The 14,830-nt window shown below is 42.7% G+C and overlaps 3 protein-coding genes across 3 annotated transcripts; 1 reads left to right on the forward strand and 2 right to left on the reverse strand.

Moving 5' to 3' along the window:
- The first annotated feature begins 70 nt into the window (after positions 1 to 70).
- selenof (selenoprotein F) lies at positions 71 to 6,778 on the forward strand. The gene is made up of 5 exons (XM_070919167.1): positions 71 to 152; positions 1,519 to 1,686; positions 4,796 to 4,859; positions 5,399 to 5,448; positions 5,548 to 6,778. The coding sequence occupies exons 1-5, from the start codon at positions 105 to 107 to the stop codon at positions 5,677 to 5,679; spliced, it is 462 nt and encodes a 153-aa protein (XP_070775268.1). The 5' UTR covers positions 71 to 104; the 3' UTR covers positions 5,680 to 6,778.
- An 831-nt stretch (positions 6,779 to 7,609) lies between these two features.
- Positions 7,610 to 10,125, reverse strand: cldn18 (claudin 18). The gene is made up of 5 exons (XM_070919150.1): positions 9,906 to 10,125; positions 8,435 to 8,599; positions 8,093 to 8,252; positions 7,865 to 7,978; positions 7,610 to 7,706 (listed from the first exon to the last, which is right to left on the reverse strand). The coding sequence occupies exons 1-5, from the start codon at positions 10,123 to 10,125 to the stop codon at positions 7,610 to 7,612; spliced, it is 756 nt and encodes a 251-aa protein (XP_070775251.1).
- Positions 10,126 to 12,264: 2,139 nt separating this feature from the next.
- LOC139296675 (transcription factor Sox-14) lies at positions 12,265 to 12,996 on the reverse strand. Its single transcript, XM_070919148.1, has one exon. It carries the CDS (start codon positions 12,994 to 12,996, stop codon positions 12,265 to 12,267), a length of 732 nt encoding a protein of 243 aa, XP_070775249.1.
- Between the last annotated feature and the right edge of the window lie 1,834 nt (positions 12,997 to 14,830).

Here is a 14,830-nt window from a genome sequence, read left to right on the forward strand (position 1 = left end):
AGAAATGATCAGTTGTGTAGGTTAACGGTCAGGCGCGACGGGGCAGCCCTTCTGTAAATAAAGGGGTCCTCAGAGTAGTTTCTGCTGACAAAGCAGGCTCTAAAATGTCGGGAGAGGTGTATCTCCTGTGGCTTCTGTCGCTTTTACAAACGGTGAGTTTATTATTTATGAAAATGAGCAACTGTCGCCGCATTTGAGAAGTGCTTTATAATTTCCATGAACGGTTGGCGAAGCTGTCGGCTGTCTAACGTTATGTTCAGTTTTGTGAGCCGCATCCTGCTGTGCCCGGAGCTTTAAAATGACGTGGCTTATCCAAAAAACCTTTGAGCCCTGATGGAGTGAACCCTCCTCGATGTTTATATCTTAGCTGACTGATTTATACAATTTATAAACCGATTGGTATGTCGAAACGTGTGTTTTGAAAGAGAAAGGCAACGGTAACTCAATACTTCCTGTCTTATAAATTGACACGTCCCCGTCAAAATCGCTTCCCTGCTCAGTAAAATGAGTCCCAAACGCCTGTAACTTAGCTTGACAAAAGTCTTTCGAGCTAAAGTTTTAGGGGAACTGTATTGGCAAGGAGAGCGTGCATAATGCAGGGTGCCAAAATTAGACTAAAACTTAAATACTTTTTTTATGGGGCAATCACATTTGAGAGAACACTGGTTTCCTGAATCCTGAAAGCGGGAAACAGGTCAGGTAGATCTACCTGGTAGAATCTGTATTGGCTTACCTGTCTAGGAAAAGTTGACAAAACAAACTAGCCAGCATCAGTCCTCTGTTATTCACCACGACACCAGGACATTTTTACAACAGGTTAACGTTTGGCCTTTAGCAGCAAAGAGGATGAGCATGTCTCAGACTGAATCTCCCTGTTTATTAGGAAATCAGCACCCACATTCCTACCAGACATTAAAATCTCTTGTACCCAAGAAATGTGCTGAAATGTTTTATTAATAAGTCAAACAGCAATAATGATAATTGAGTGTCATTTTCATATTTGATAAATTGTTTTAGTCATTATCAAATGAAAATGGCAAACATTTCAAATTAATACTGTGTTCTTTTTGTTTGTTGGTCATACTACTTAAGTACTCAGATATCAGGGTTTCAGCAAATTGTGACATTAGATTTTTGATTAATTTAACGTTGTTTTGTAGATTATAGATGATGATATTGTAGTTTTCACACAATGTCCTGTCGTACGGGTTTATAAAGAGCTATTGATACATTGGTTCTACAATACACTAAACTTGTCATTGTAATTTTGAGTTATTCACAGCACTACATACAAGTCACATCACTTAGTTCTCATCCATGTTTGTTTCAGGATTTTATTGCACTTTTAAAACACACAATTATCCACAATCTTTATTCCTAATTTCATTTTTTTTTAAATCAATAACACATTGCTTTTCTATTCTCACACTTGTGCACATGAGAAGTAAGTTCTATAAAAACATGGCCTTGTAGATTTTCCCCTCTGCATCTCTCTTATCTTCTCCTTCCTCTCCCCAGCTGTCGGCGTACGGTGTCAAGCTGTCGTCTGAGGCGTGCAGGGAGCTGGGTTTCTCCAGCAACCTGCTGTGCAGCTCCTGTGACCTGCTCGGGGAGTTCAGCCTCACCAAGCTCCAGCCCGACTGCCGGCAGTGCTGCCAGCAGGAGGCCCAGATGGAAGCGCGCAAGGTAAAGGGAACACCAGAGCTCACAGAAGTGGCAGACAGGAAGTGATTGCCTGTGTAGATTCAGTCACAGCGAGGAACTTCTTACAAAAGCCTTATTAAAGGAGATTCAGTGAGAATTGAGGAAGTGTATCCAGAAACAAGGTTAACAAAAGTGCATGCAGTAAAATGATCAAATGAAAGACACCTACTGTTATTTTGTGCTGCATGGCTGAGACGTGACAAATGTGATGATGCACAACAGTTTCTTAATTGTGGGGTCTTGAACTGATCTGTATGCTGTCTCTAGTCATTTACTCAGCTCCACAGAAGACAGGCTCCTCTGTGGATAGTACTAGAGTCAACGTACCTCCGTGTCAGAATGTGTCACATTTACTGACAGGATCACATCCCCCAGCATTTCAACTGCTACTGAAAACAACCTAGTATTAGACTCGCTGTCACTGGGTCTGTTAACACTGTTTGCAGCTGTGCATCAGATCTGAGCTGCCACACACAAACTCTGTCACTCTGTCTGTCTCAAGCTTTCTCTCTGATGTTCAGAGTCGATGATCCTTAACCCCAGCTTGACACTCCCCATGGGGTCGAAGCTTCAAGTTCTGCATTAACAACCTCTCTGTAACCAGCGAGGAGGTGTTGCTGTGCTCTCATAGCTCCGGTGATTACAGCAAATTCAAACGCAGAGTCCCTGCTGGGCTCTGACAGATAAACACTGAGTCAAGTGATGGTGGAAAAACAATGTAATTTTTCTTTGATTAAGCAAAGCCCCTAGAGCGTGTGTGGTATCCTAGCAACAGCACCTTGGAAAAGGGTAGTGCACACCTCATTACACCTCTTGATGATAACTCTTTTTCAGACAGACACTTAGAGGAAAGATTACTCCTCTTCCTCCTCACGATTTGAGTGAAAATGTCACTTAGAAGAGCAATTGGCTGTCTCCAGCTGCTCTCCGAGGGTACCAGCAGAAACGACAGTGTCACTAAGCACATTTTCTCCTCAGACAGCAACAATTATCTGCCTTAAGAATTCTTTCTGTCTCGCAATTGACATCAGTGCCGTGTCATTAAACCCTCTGAGAAATGGCTTATTGCGCAGCCTAGTCGATTAGTAAGATTCACTGAGCATGGAGGGCATTTCGGTTACTCATTTTCATAGTGTGCTTCTCTGCAGAGCACCCCCGCACATAGCAGCACCTCGGCTCCCCTGGGTGCCACTGTACAGTATGTGGTGGAAAAATACAGAATACATGAACTGGTCAAGACAAACTGGCATTAAGTGCAGGCAAAGCAAAAAGATTATGCAGCCTGTTTTTACACTTTCAGCAGTCAATCACAGTGAGCCACATACTCTGTATACTGTTTCCAACAGTTTGCTTCCATGTAGCTTTTCTGAGGGCAAGAGTCCACTACCTGTTGAATGTATTGAGACTGACAGGTTTAATGATTCTTTGCCTTTTACCTTGGACAGCTCTCTGTAACTGCTCTGGTAATTTGCCCGCTTGCAAGTGTGAAATATAACCCAGAAAGACTCTCCTGTGAGTCTTTATTAGTAGCATTTCTACAACACAGCATGTCTCTGTAGAGCAGGAAAACCTTCCTCAGAGTCTCTCAGGCCAGTTTCTGCGCTTTTAAGCCATTAGCGATGTTATATATTTTTCTTATTGTCAATAAATCCCATGAATACACCAAAACCAAAAATTAACTGATCCTACTTACAAGTATAATCTGTGTATCCAAAGCCTGATATATCTTATTCCTCTCTGCCATAGAGCTCCACTGTTGTCCAGGAAGTATTAAAACATAAATGAGCCACACTGCTGCACTGACATGTTCCGTCATTATGATGAACATGAGCACTGTAGTTTATTATGATTAAATCCCACAATTCAGCTGCACAACTACACGACTGAAAATACTCCCCAACAAATGCGCTATATTCTGCTGTTTGAGTAACGTTTGCTAAAAGCTTTTAGGAAATGATTTAGCCTTACTTAAAAAATGGAACTCCATATTTCTGTCCTGTTTTGCCTGATTTATGTCTTCAGTAGGAATTTGTGGGGCCACACTCTGGGGGAGTCAGAAAGACTAATGCATCCTTTATCCTTTAATCTTAACAAACGCCAAAAGTGTTATTTTTCGAGTTAGGGGGCTTATAGAATAATTGTGTAGTCCTTTTGAAGAGCTAGTGTTGAATGATCCAGAATAATACCCATTTATAGGAAAGAAAATACCTTAAACCGACATTTGAAGTCTTCATTGTGGTCTTAGATATCACATATCCTAGTTAACCTTAAAAGGACCTGTTGGGTATGTTTCATTTTTTCTTGTTAGCCTTTAGTGTTATCTGTTGTAAATATCACCTTGTTTTTGTTACTTTTTTAGGCTGCAGCGAACATAGTTGCTCTCTGTCTCTGCCTGCAAGATTGTTTAAGATAAAGAGAAAGATAAAGAGAAACATGGATGGAGTTATTGTAATAATACTTTTCATATTTTTGTGTTTGGGTATTTGAAATCACTGATAGACCGGGTAATTAGCTGAATAGGACTCATTGGAGCATTTCAACATTTCAAAATGCTCCAATGAGTCCAGTTAGAGCGGCCTATCACTTGTTTCCTTGTTTCCTGTTCTCAACAGAGTCGTGACTTATCTATGATCTGTATGGTAAAATGAAAAGCACGAAAGTGCAGTGCTGGATTGTTTACAGAAGGACAGAGGAGGAGAGGAAGAGGAGAGCGTCTTAGCTTTGCATGCCTAATTGAATTTGCTGTGTGAACCCGCCAACCAGGCCATTTAGCTTCCTGAAACAGCGAGCAGAGCGCGGTCTTGAAATACTGCTGTGACACTCCAATTCCCTCTAACTTACTGTATATTGGTGCTGGGTTTGATTACAAGTGAGCCCTGCACAAACCGCCATCCATATGCACAGGCTCACAATTTAATGACCCCCAAGGAGACGCCTGGACACGTTTATGAATCAGTCTGCCTGAATCAAATTACTCCTCCAGGCCAGGCGTCCTACCACCAGCAGGGCTGCAGCCCATTCTGTGTCTTTATGTGGGCATTGATATGTGGGGGTGAAAAAAAAACCTTACATTGTGTTTCTCTGCACACAGCTCTATGCTGGGGCCATCCTCGAGGTGTGTGGATGAAAACTGGGGAGGTTCCCTCAAGTCCAAGGTGAGCTCTCTATTGGGACATGACTTATATTCTGAAATTCATTATCTTGTTTTGAAACCCATTAACGGCTCTCTCCTGAAGCTTTTGCTTTGTGTGATTCTGTGTCTTAATCAATGGGGATGTGTGTGAAATATATCCCTTTTGAAATCACTTTTCCCAGTAGGTGGTCTAAAATGCTGGAGGGCCGATTTTCAAACAAGCTTTTGAAGTTTTTCATCCTGTGTGTCTTGGGAATAGACCTCCCATCTCTGCTCAGTGTAACATTTGGTTCATTCAGTGTCGGGTTACGTTGATGGAGTTACTGCAGCTCGCTTCAGTACGGGGGTAGACGTCTGGAGCCCTGTCTGTGCCATATGTCTGTCGTTTGTTTACTTCAGCCGTAGCCATCCTGTCTTCTCAACTGTCTCCGCCGCTGTTAACGCTGCATTCTCAGGAGGTTTTGCAGTTGTCACTAATTACAGACCTCAGTACTAAAATAGAAAGGCTAATTGACTGATTCATTACCCGACATTTGTCTCACCGGCATCTTATCTCCACAGCTTTTGTCAGGAGTGAAAAGCCGAAGATGTTCAAGGGTCTTCAGATCAAGGTCGGGGCGATGAACATTTCTCTGGATAGTTTTCATTTGTATTGAGGGCAAACCCGCCTTACTAACAAACCTCTCCTCTTTTCCTCTCCCACGGTGCAGTACGTGAGAGGCTCAGATCCTGTACTAAAGCTTTTGGACGATAACGGGAACATCGCTGAAGAACTCAGCATCCTCAAGTGGAACACAGACAGCGTGGAGGAGTTCCTGAGTGAGAAATTAGACCGAATATAGACACAAGAATCCAGCTTTTGCTTTTGTTTTTAGTTAAAGGGTCCGTTCATCCAAATTACAGTTCCACCAGTGGTATCCAGCCATGCAGATATTTTCTGTTTTATGAGCCACGAGGTTGAAAGATATGTCTCTGAGATTTCTGCATCCACCCTCAGGTAAATGGAGTTTTGTTTGTGGTGCTCACAGCGCTGAAAACGGACATTTGAAATATTCAACAGCAGCTTGTCTTTCCAGAAACTGTCCTGGTTTCTGTAAATGAACACACTTTTGACTAAAACTACTTTCTACTGAAGAAATCGTTTTTGTAGCTGTAAATCTACGTTTTCAATGTTTTGAGCACCAAAAACTAAAACACACTCACCTTCATTGTATTTAGGTCGGGGCAGAAATCTCAAGAGACAGATCCACTAAAACTTGAGCAAATTAAACCAAAACTATCTCCATAGCAAGAGACTACAAGTGAGAAAATGTTTTGTTTTTTGTGTAGTTTGTGTGAACCGACCCTTTTAGTTATTTACCAATTTGTACACAACTTGGCCTTGATAGATGGTTGTCAAATCACTGCTCTATATGACTGTTTTTGTACCTGAAAATCATGAATTTCTTGTCTGGATTTTACCAAATAACTTAAATGAGAGTGTGAAAAGACATAATCACCAGAGCCCAGACGGGCAGCACATCCAAAACAATGATCAACATTACAGATTAATCATAGCTCAAAGTGGGTCTATTGTGTTTGAAAACCAATACTGTACATCATGACCTTTTTCGTTGTCTACCTGTGGGAGTTTCCATTCCCCCTCTGTCTGTCTGATGTTCTTGTATAATAGTTTTTTTTTTATAACGCTCAACATTGTGACTGATGGGGTTTGTAGTAAGAATGAATCCTAGTTGCTCTCCCGATGCAGGTGTCTTTGCTGAGGCACACGTTAGTGAAGACCTCACAGTAAACCAGTGTTGGGATGTGAGGTCTGATGTATATTTGTGTTTTTCGGCGTCTTCTGCTTCGAAGAGAAACTGGATTTATTTTGGATGCTTGTTTTTGAGCGAGTGAGGTGACTGTTTAAATATGCAACAATAAACAAAGTCTCTGATGGTTTTTCTGTCAATCACTAATTGTTTTTGTTGAATTGGAAAATAGAAGTGTATGGTAACACAGTTGTCTTTGTTATTCTAGTACAGATGACTGCTTTGCTCTGTGGTCGCCTCAGACTGATTTCAAACCAAAGAGATGAATTTGCTGACATCTAGTGCTCTGAAACAACATTGCAGCTCAGTGCTGTGACAGGTGGGCACTCTGCCTGCAGAGGGGGAGTATACAAAAGGAGTTACAAAACACGCTTATTAAGTGGGTTGTTTTTACCTTGCTTTCATAAACTGTGTTCCCTTTAAAATGGAAAAAACATGTATTTATGCTCACCCCTTTTAACATTTCCTTACCTTATTACATACCTATTTACAGGCAGTTAAATATAAACATAAATATAGCAGATACAGTAGTTACAGAGGCATTGATATATAAATACATCTTCTTTAAAATGCCTTTAGTTTCACATCTCAATAATCAGGCATGCTCATGTCCTCGTTGACCATTTGCATTTGAGTAATTCGAAGCACACACATTTCACAAATCAATGTTTTATTTACATAAAAATAAAATGATTTAATAAAACTCACGTAAAAAAAACTTCAATTGAATAAAGCATCTGAGCATTTCTAAACATCTAGTACTGAGACGTGCATATGAAAACTAAATATTTTGTTACACCTGTTGCGCTGCTGTTAGATGTGAAACGTTGCCTTCCATTATATGATAGTTAAGACATATTATTGAATATGAGGCAACTGGGGGAAAAAAGCATGCTGCATGTGAAAAGATTAAAGCACATGCCTTTGCAAACGCAAATCATGTCAGTGTTTCAGGTTCAAGTTAGACATAATTCTGCTCTTTCTTGCCGCCCTCTGAATGGTGATCACCCAGGTCAGTTTTGGTGCGGGACTGAGGTTTGTAAGCAACCCCTGGGTAACTGAAAAGCAAAATTGTAGGAGATTAATACAAGTAAAAAGAGAAATCCACAGACATTAGCAGCTGAGCAGAAAGCCAGTTAAAATATGTTCAGTTATCCAACATGTTTGGGTTCTTTCTCATCATTTGCTGTCACTATAAATCTGTGAGGGGACTCACCGTGGTTTTTCATCTTTCACCATTCCTTTGAAAGCCAGTGACTTCAGGATGCCACCAATAAGCAGGACCCCCCCTCCGATCCAGGCTACGAACAGAGCGGGGCCAAACGTGTATCTGTGAAGACAAACGACCACATTCAGCCAAACAAGACAGTAATGTAGGTTCAGCATGAGAATAATATGGAGAATATGAAAATTCAAGCAAAAATAATTAAATGTTATATCCTACGTGGGCATTCCTCCCATCCCTCCACCTATTCCTCCACCCATCCCTCCCTGCATCATATTTCCTCCATATCCTCCTCCTCCTCCGTAGTTGTAGGTGGACATCCTGAAACTGGCCACAATCTGACTGGCGTAGATAGAAGCTCCTGCAATGCCACACACACCTGAGAGGAAGGCACAGAGAGACAGAGACAGGAACTCAGTGGTTCATTGAACTGTTGAAGTCAATAAATGCAACTCCTCAGCAAAAAGAAGCTTAAGAATCCGAGAGGTCAGAGTTGACCAACTCACAAATGAACTTCTTGTCAGATATGCTCATGTATGTTTTGGTGGTTTCTAACCGTACCAGCGGTGATGAACATGATGCCGGCGGTGAGGCTCATCTTGGCCTTGGTGGTGTCTTCCATGCTGATCATTGTGATGCAGGTCAGGGAGAAAACGGATATCACCGCTCCGAGGACGCTCAGCACCACGCCCACTATCATCAGGGCTCGCACAGCCTGGAAGGCACCTAATGGACAGAAAACACATTAACAGAGACATGTTACATTGAGTCTGATATTCCTAAAATGGCTGATTAATTCACTGTGTTCTACTATTGTATGACAATCTGCATCACAAGTGACATAAATCATGCGTCTGACAATGAGGCTTTTATTTTGTGTTTAGACCTCATACTTACTTATATACTTACATACTTAAATCCTCTTAATCGCCCAAAGAAGACGATGTTAAAAGATGTATTTAATCTCACTGTATGACATGTATTCTGCTACAGTGGGTGTGCAGTAGGAACCTGCCCTTGTTGCTTGTTGTTTGTTCTGTTTCTGATAACTGTGTTGACTAAGTGTCGGCCTGGCGGTCCATTATAGTGACCAGAGCGCACTGGTGCTAATGCAAATACTGATAGGAGTGGCCTCAAGAGTTTGAGGACGAGAGAAACTGAGAGTAAAAATGATTTTAAAACATCATCCTTTGTAAAAAAAAAAATCTGATTCATCCCTTCAAAGTCTAGGAAAGGTTCTCAAATATTAGCAGGAGTTTAATTTTAATTTCACAATATCCCCTTTAATTGGCTTGAAAATAAAAATATATATCTACACTGCTTAACAATATGACACATTTATTTGCTCCAGAACTTAATGGGAGCTATAAGCTGCTTTTAAATGCAGGAGCCCATCATTTCAGTCTTTATGTTTTGGAAGTATTCTTGTTCCCCAATTTTAGAATTCAAATGGCTCTTGCAGGAGGTAAAAGCAAACAAGCATCGGCTGCTCCTCTAATCATCCTTTCTGTTTTACATAAGACTTACAAATATGTGAAAGAGACGCAGAGAGAGAATCAGAATCAGAATCAGAAATACTTTATTGATCCCCGGGGGGAAATTACACAAGAAGAGTTGACCTTCTATGTTGTGTCATCATCGTGGACCCCATGCAACTGAATGAGACTCGTCTCACGCACCTTAAAAACCTCCTGCCTTGTCTTTTGAGAAGAACTAGTTAGGCCCTCTTAGATCTCGACAATTAGTGCGAGAACTTCCTTGACCGTCATGTTTTAAGACAGTTTAGTAGCAACTCCCTTAAACTTTGCTGCGTCAATGTTCCTGTGATCACAGGAAGCTCAGCAAACACCTGACAATACCTCTTTTAAGAGAAGACATGAGAGAGCCCAGACTGTTTTAATATCTTCAAGAGAAAACCTCATGAGTGAAGGTGACTAATCCTTACTAGATTACTAGAAGATCAATGAACTCAAACTAATTTGGATCACCGGAGAAGCTCTGCACATTCAAACATAACAGAGTATTGTCCTACCTGAGAAGCCCAGGAGGCCATAGAGCGGGCGACACTCGGTGAATCCTGAGGAAGCGGTCTCACAGTCCTGCCACAGACCCTTGTAGGTGTAGACAGATGTCACCACATCCCCCTGCCGGTCCTTGACACTCCATTTGTTCATGGCAGTGGCAGCGATGAGGGCTGCTGCACCGGCCAAGCCCAAAATGAATCCACCATTCTGCAGGACCGAAGGCGCCATTGTTGTTTCCTCTTTCAGAAGTTAGGAAATATACCTGGGAGGCACAGCGTGTGTGTGCAGGATAGTTTGGTCCCAGTTTAAATAGATTAATACTTGACGTGTCGCTGCATATATAAATGAGTGCAAGTGAAGGTGCCAAAGGTGAGCAGGTGTGTGGGCAAAGTGGCACTTTGTAGTGATGGTGGCGTTGGGTGGAGGCAGTTGGGTTTCACCCAGTGGATGACACAGCGGCATGGGTTGGGCTACCTTGTGTTGAGAGGTGTGGACACAGTGGTGATAGGCGCACCTGGCACCTAAATGAGGACTAACTGTTTAAATGTAAATACGGGAGCCTGAATCACTGACTCCAGGGGGCTTTCGGTAAACCGCCTGCAGTTGGTCAGTCAGTAGATTAAGCAGTGATCTGCCATGCCAACACCCTCACAAACTCAAAAATGATGCAGACAGACATGCAAATAGACAGAGATGAGGCAGACATGAGTGTGTCACTCAATCAGGTCTAACGTAATAGGCTACAAAAAAAGACAGTGGAGATTCTCACTTATGGCATGATCCTGGACAGAATGTAAAAGTTCATTTCAGGCCTCAGGTTGTTATTTTAAAAGTCTAACCAGGAATATAAAACCCTTTTCACGTCCACATGTAGGCCAGAGGTCAAGCTCAGCTACAGAGCTGCATCCCTGGACCCTTGGACTGATTAACATTTGGTGTTTTGCTCAAGGACACTTCAGCAAGATGAAATCTCAACAGCATGGGGACCTTATCCTGAGCACTTTCTCTTCTCCTGGGCTGCCCCTCTGACTGGAGCGGCCCCAATTCATGTACATTTCTACTGTGTACTACTAACTAGTAAAGGGAAAGAAACACCCCCCAAATGCCGTCTGACCATGACCCAGATATACTGATGTAGCACCAGCGGTCATTCCTGCTGTAAATCTAATAAACACTGAGACTGAAACTCAGACTGGTTTCAGTAGGAGGACTCGTTCCCTCTTACTAACTCTGAAACAAAGAGTTCCTCATACGATTTCCCTGATTCAATTTTTCACCTTATCACTTTGTCAACAACTGGGGAGGAGAGAAGTTTCTATTCTTCTCTTATCACAAGCCTGGCTCGCTCTCGCTCGCTCTCACAAACACACACACACACACACACAACAAAACTCATACAGTAGCCTCCAAACATGTCATTTTGCCATGTTTGTCAGTTCAATGGACTTTTTGGCATTATATTAATATCTGTCTGTCTTTTGTGTGAGTCTTTGATGTGCACCTTATTGGGAGGTTAAAAGTCAGCTCGTTTAAATAAGTAGCTAGTCAGGAACATGAAAACACACGGCTTTGATAGCAAACTTCCCTCAGTTATTATTTTAACTGATGTCTGGCATGAAATCACATCTAACAGAAACAATTTAGAAAGAACCCTTTGATAATCAGCAGACATTTTCTTTAAAAATTGCAAGAAAATGTGTGGTGATGTGGACCATTAAGAAAGTCTTCAAAGAAAACTCAAATTATAAGACAATGCTTTATAGAAACATTTATTATGTCCACTTCAAAATAAGAAACAGGCCTACATACTGAGACAGATATGCTGGGGGACAAACAGGTGTTACTGCCCGCGTGTATAAGTGTAAAATTAGACTTAACGTCTGTTTTGGAGCCTGGGTAAATAAACAAAAACACACGGACTCTTGCAGACTTCCTCTGCTGACTGACAGCCATGTGGACACTGAAGTCAGTTCCTGTTGGTTTTGATCAATTATAGAGAAAGTTATGGGCGGGCCTCATTGCATTTTATCTTAAGCTGTTTTGAATTCATGTTTTTGTCAAACGAGTAACAAAATTGCATCCTCACATTACGCGCCAAATCTTTACTCTGCACTTACACAGAATAACGAGTACAGGGGCTCGTGGTGTGTTTAGGTGCTCAGTAGGAGGCTAGGTAAACTTCTATGTTTGGCATTGTGAAATGTGTTTAATCTCTGCGGAGACACCAGCCTGTAATATTCAGTTTTGCTGAGATATGTGTAGGATGAAAACATATATTATAGCCCAGTCCGTTTTCTTGTGTCATATTTCATGGGGAGGTCCTGTGCGCAAACTTTTCCCGTCACGTCTTCAGGTGAGTCCAGTCTGTCACGCGCTGGAGCTGGGTGAGGTGTATGCGTCCATGCCGTTCTTGGTCATCCCTCCAGGGAAGAGGATATAGGCAACCTGAGGCTGTAAACTGGCGGCAGACCAGGCGCTACAGTTACACGGCACCACGTATCCCGGGCTGGAGGGTGACGGGTGGGTGTGGGTGTGCTGTCCGGGGCAAGCCAGACCCCCGATCCCTCCGGTCTGGTATCCAAACGTGTGCGCGCTGAAGGGCAGAGCGCCGGCGGCCAGGGTGTGCGGGATTTCCGCCATCCGCTGGACAGCTCCGGTGCTGAACGGCGCCACCGGCTCCAGCAGCGAGAAGGACGAGGAGGAGGAGGAGGAGGCGGGAGCGAGCAGAGCTCTGGCTTTATCCCCGGGGACAAGAAAGGAGTCTATGGAAAATCCCTTCAAGTGCTCCGCTGAGTCCCCGAGTAAAGACGGCAGCGGGAAAACGAAACGGTCCCTCTTCAGGAGACTCTTGGGTTTGCGCCGGGGTCTGTACTTGTAGTCCGGGTGCTCCTTCATGTGCTGAGCCCGCAGCCTCTTGGCCTCGTCGATGTACGGACGTTTCTCGGAGTCGGAGAGCAGCTTCCACTCCGCGCCGAGTCTCTTGCTGATCTCAGAGTTGTGCATCTTTGGGTTCTCCTGGGCCATTTTCCTCCTCTGGCCTCTGGACCACACCATGAAAGCATTCATGGGTCTTTTGATGTGATCTAAAGGTTTTGCCATATCAGAAACTGACACATTCATTAATAAAAACGCACACACCGGTCCCACTTTAAATCGAGTCACCTCTCCAATAAGCTCATGCTCCTCTCGTGCGTAAAAGGAAAAGTGGTGAAGAAAGGTAGATTGAGTTAAGAAATGTTCTCTGTCTCTTTGGTAAGAAAATACTTGAAAGCGTAATTCCAAATTGAATGAAGCATTTGCACAAAGTGGAACGGAAAGGAACATAAAGCGCAAAGCCTGGGCGCATGAATGGGAGTCACACAGGACCAAGTTGGAAGCTTGTTATGGATGATGCTGGGCATGTCAACCACTCATCACCACTGTCACGACGGGCCAAGCCAATGGGAATGAGAGAGAGAGCACTGTAATCCCCTAAACAAAAAGTGACTGTACAACATTTCTGAGGGACTCCCTCCTTCTTCCTCTCCAACAGTTTAGTAAATGTCTACAGACAGGAGTGCAGGCAGGCAGGAAGTCTTCTGCTGCACAACACCAGCAGAAAACTAGACATTAGAAGGTTTTGTGCTCACCATGGAAGTTTGTTTTGCACTGCAGCTCCTCAGTGCCCTGTAATGATCCATATCAAGTCTATTTCAGAATATCTCAGAAGACGTTGCTGTATACTTTAGTCAAGTGAGACCATCTCATTAAACCGGAAGTGTAGCCAGAATTTTAGCGATAAGGTCAAGAGTCAGCGGTCCCAAAAGAGAAAGTCTCTAAATTCTGTTATTACTTGTTTTATACTCTTTCAGAAAAACAACAAATAACTGTCTCAGAATTAGGACCAGGTTACATAGTTCTTTCAGGGAACGTCCAAGGATAATTATTAGGAAATGACAGACCCGCATAAATAAAGTGTTACTGGTTTATTTCCCAACATGAAAGTCTAGATGTTTCTCCAAGTTAGAGGGAAAAAAATCTGGGCTAGAAATACTGAATCCTGGTGGTCTCCCTAAAATTGCTAAAACTGCCAAAATTCACATGACCCTGCATGAAACAAAATTAAATGGGGTCAGCAGAGACTTTGCCTCCATCTTCATCAAAAATCACTCACAATGTTTACTATTACTTTTTAAAACTTGTCCTCAAAACTGACACAATCACTCATTTAAATTCAATGCAGCTTTCTTATATATCAATATGTGTACAAGCCGCTCACCTCTCCCTCCTCCATGCTCCACAGAATCAATATTAATCACAGCTGTAATTCACTGGCCCAGTTGTCATAATTACTAAACCTTATCTGATCAAATATATGCTTTAGCCATCTCGTCTGTTATTGAAATGACATTGATGGAGAAATGCCTGAGCAATAACTTAACTATGAATTATATACAGTGTACTGTGCGCGTGCACTGCTACTCAGAAGTGGATGTAGGTGCTTATAGGTAACAACAGGGGATTACTGTATGGAGTATATACGCAGGAAGCTCATTTTACAAGGACGAATTCAACACCGTCTTTCTGGGTGTCTAAGTGGAAGCTTCCAGGCCGCCTCAAAGGCACCCAAAATGGCTTCTGCAAAAAGGATTATTACCATGACAGACGCATGATGTGTTTCTCTGTAGACAGACCTGAGGCGGTTAGCTGAGGCTCTGGGTTTAGGTTTTGGTAGCACCGATAAACTTCGATATCTGGGAACCAGCGAGGAGGAGGCCTTTATTTCATTTACCTCCCACAATCAAAGGCACTGCGGGCCTCTTCAAAGCCAAAATAAATGGACATAAAAGATCCAGTGGTGAACACCGCACCAGTGGTGGGGATGATAAGACGTTTTCAGAGAGTGTTTTTCTCTGGGTTTCCTTGGAGCAGACGGGCTGGAGGGATAAAGTGA

This window comes from Enoplosus armatus, chromosome 14 (assembly GCF_043641665.1).
Source record: "Enoplosus armatus isolate fEnoArm2 chromosome 14, fEnoArm2.hap1, whole genome shotgun sequence".
NCBI classification, from domain to species: Eukaryota; Metazoa; Chordata; class Actinopteri; order Centrarchiformes; family Enoplosidae; genus Enoplosus; species Enoplosus armatus.

Coding starts and splice junctions, on each gene's coding strand:
- cldn18 (XM_070919150.1), bottom strand. CDS start 10,125: ATGGCGCCTTCGGTCCTGCAGAATGGTGGATTCATTTTGGGCTTGGCC. Junction 8,600..9,905: donor TGGCCTCCTGGGCTTCTCAG/GTAGGACAATAC, acceptor TCTGTCCATTAG/GTGCCTTCCAGGCTGTGCGA. Junction 7,707..7,864: donor GTGAAAGATGAAAAACCACG/GTGAGTCCCCTC, acceptor TTTGCTTTTCAG/TTACCCAGGGGTTGCTTACA.
- LOC139296675 (XM_070919148.1), bottom strand. CDS start 12,996: ATGGCAAAACCTTTAGATCACATCAAAAGACCCATGAATGCTTTCATG.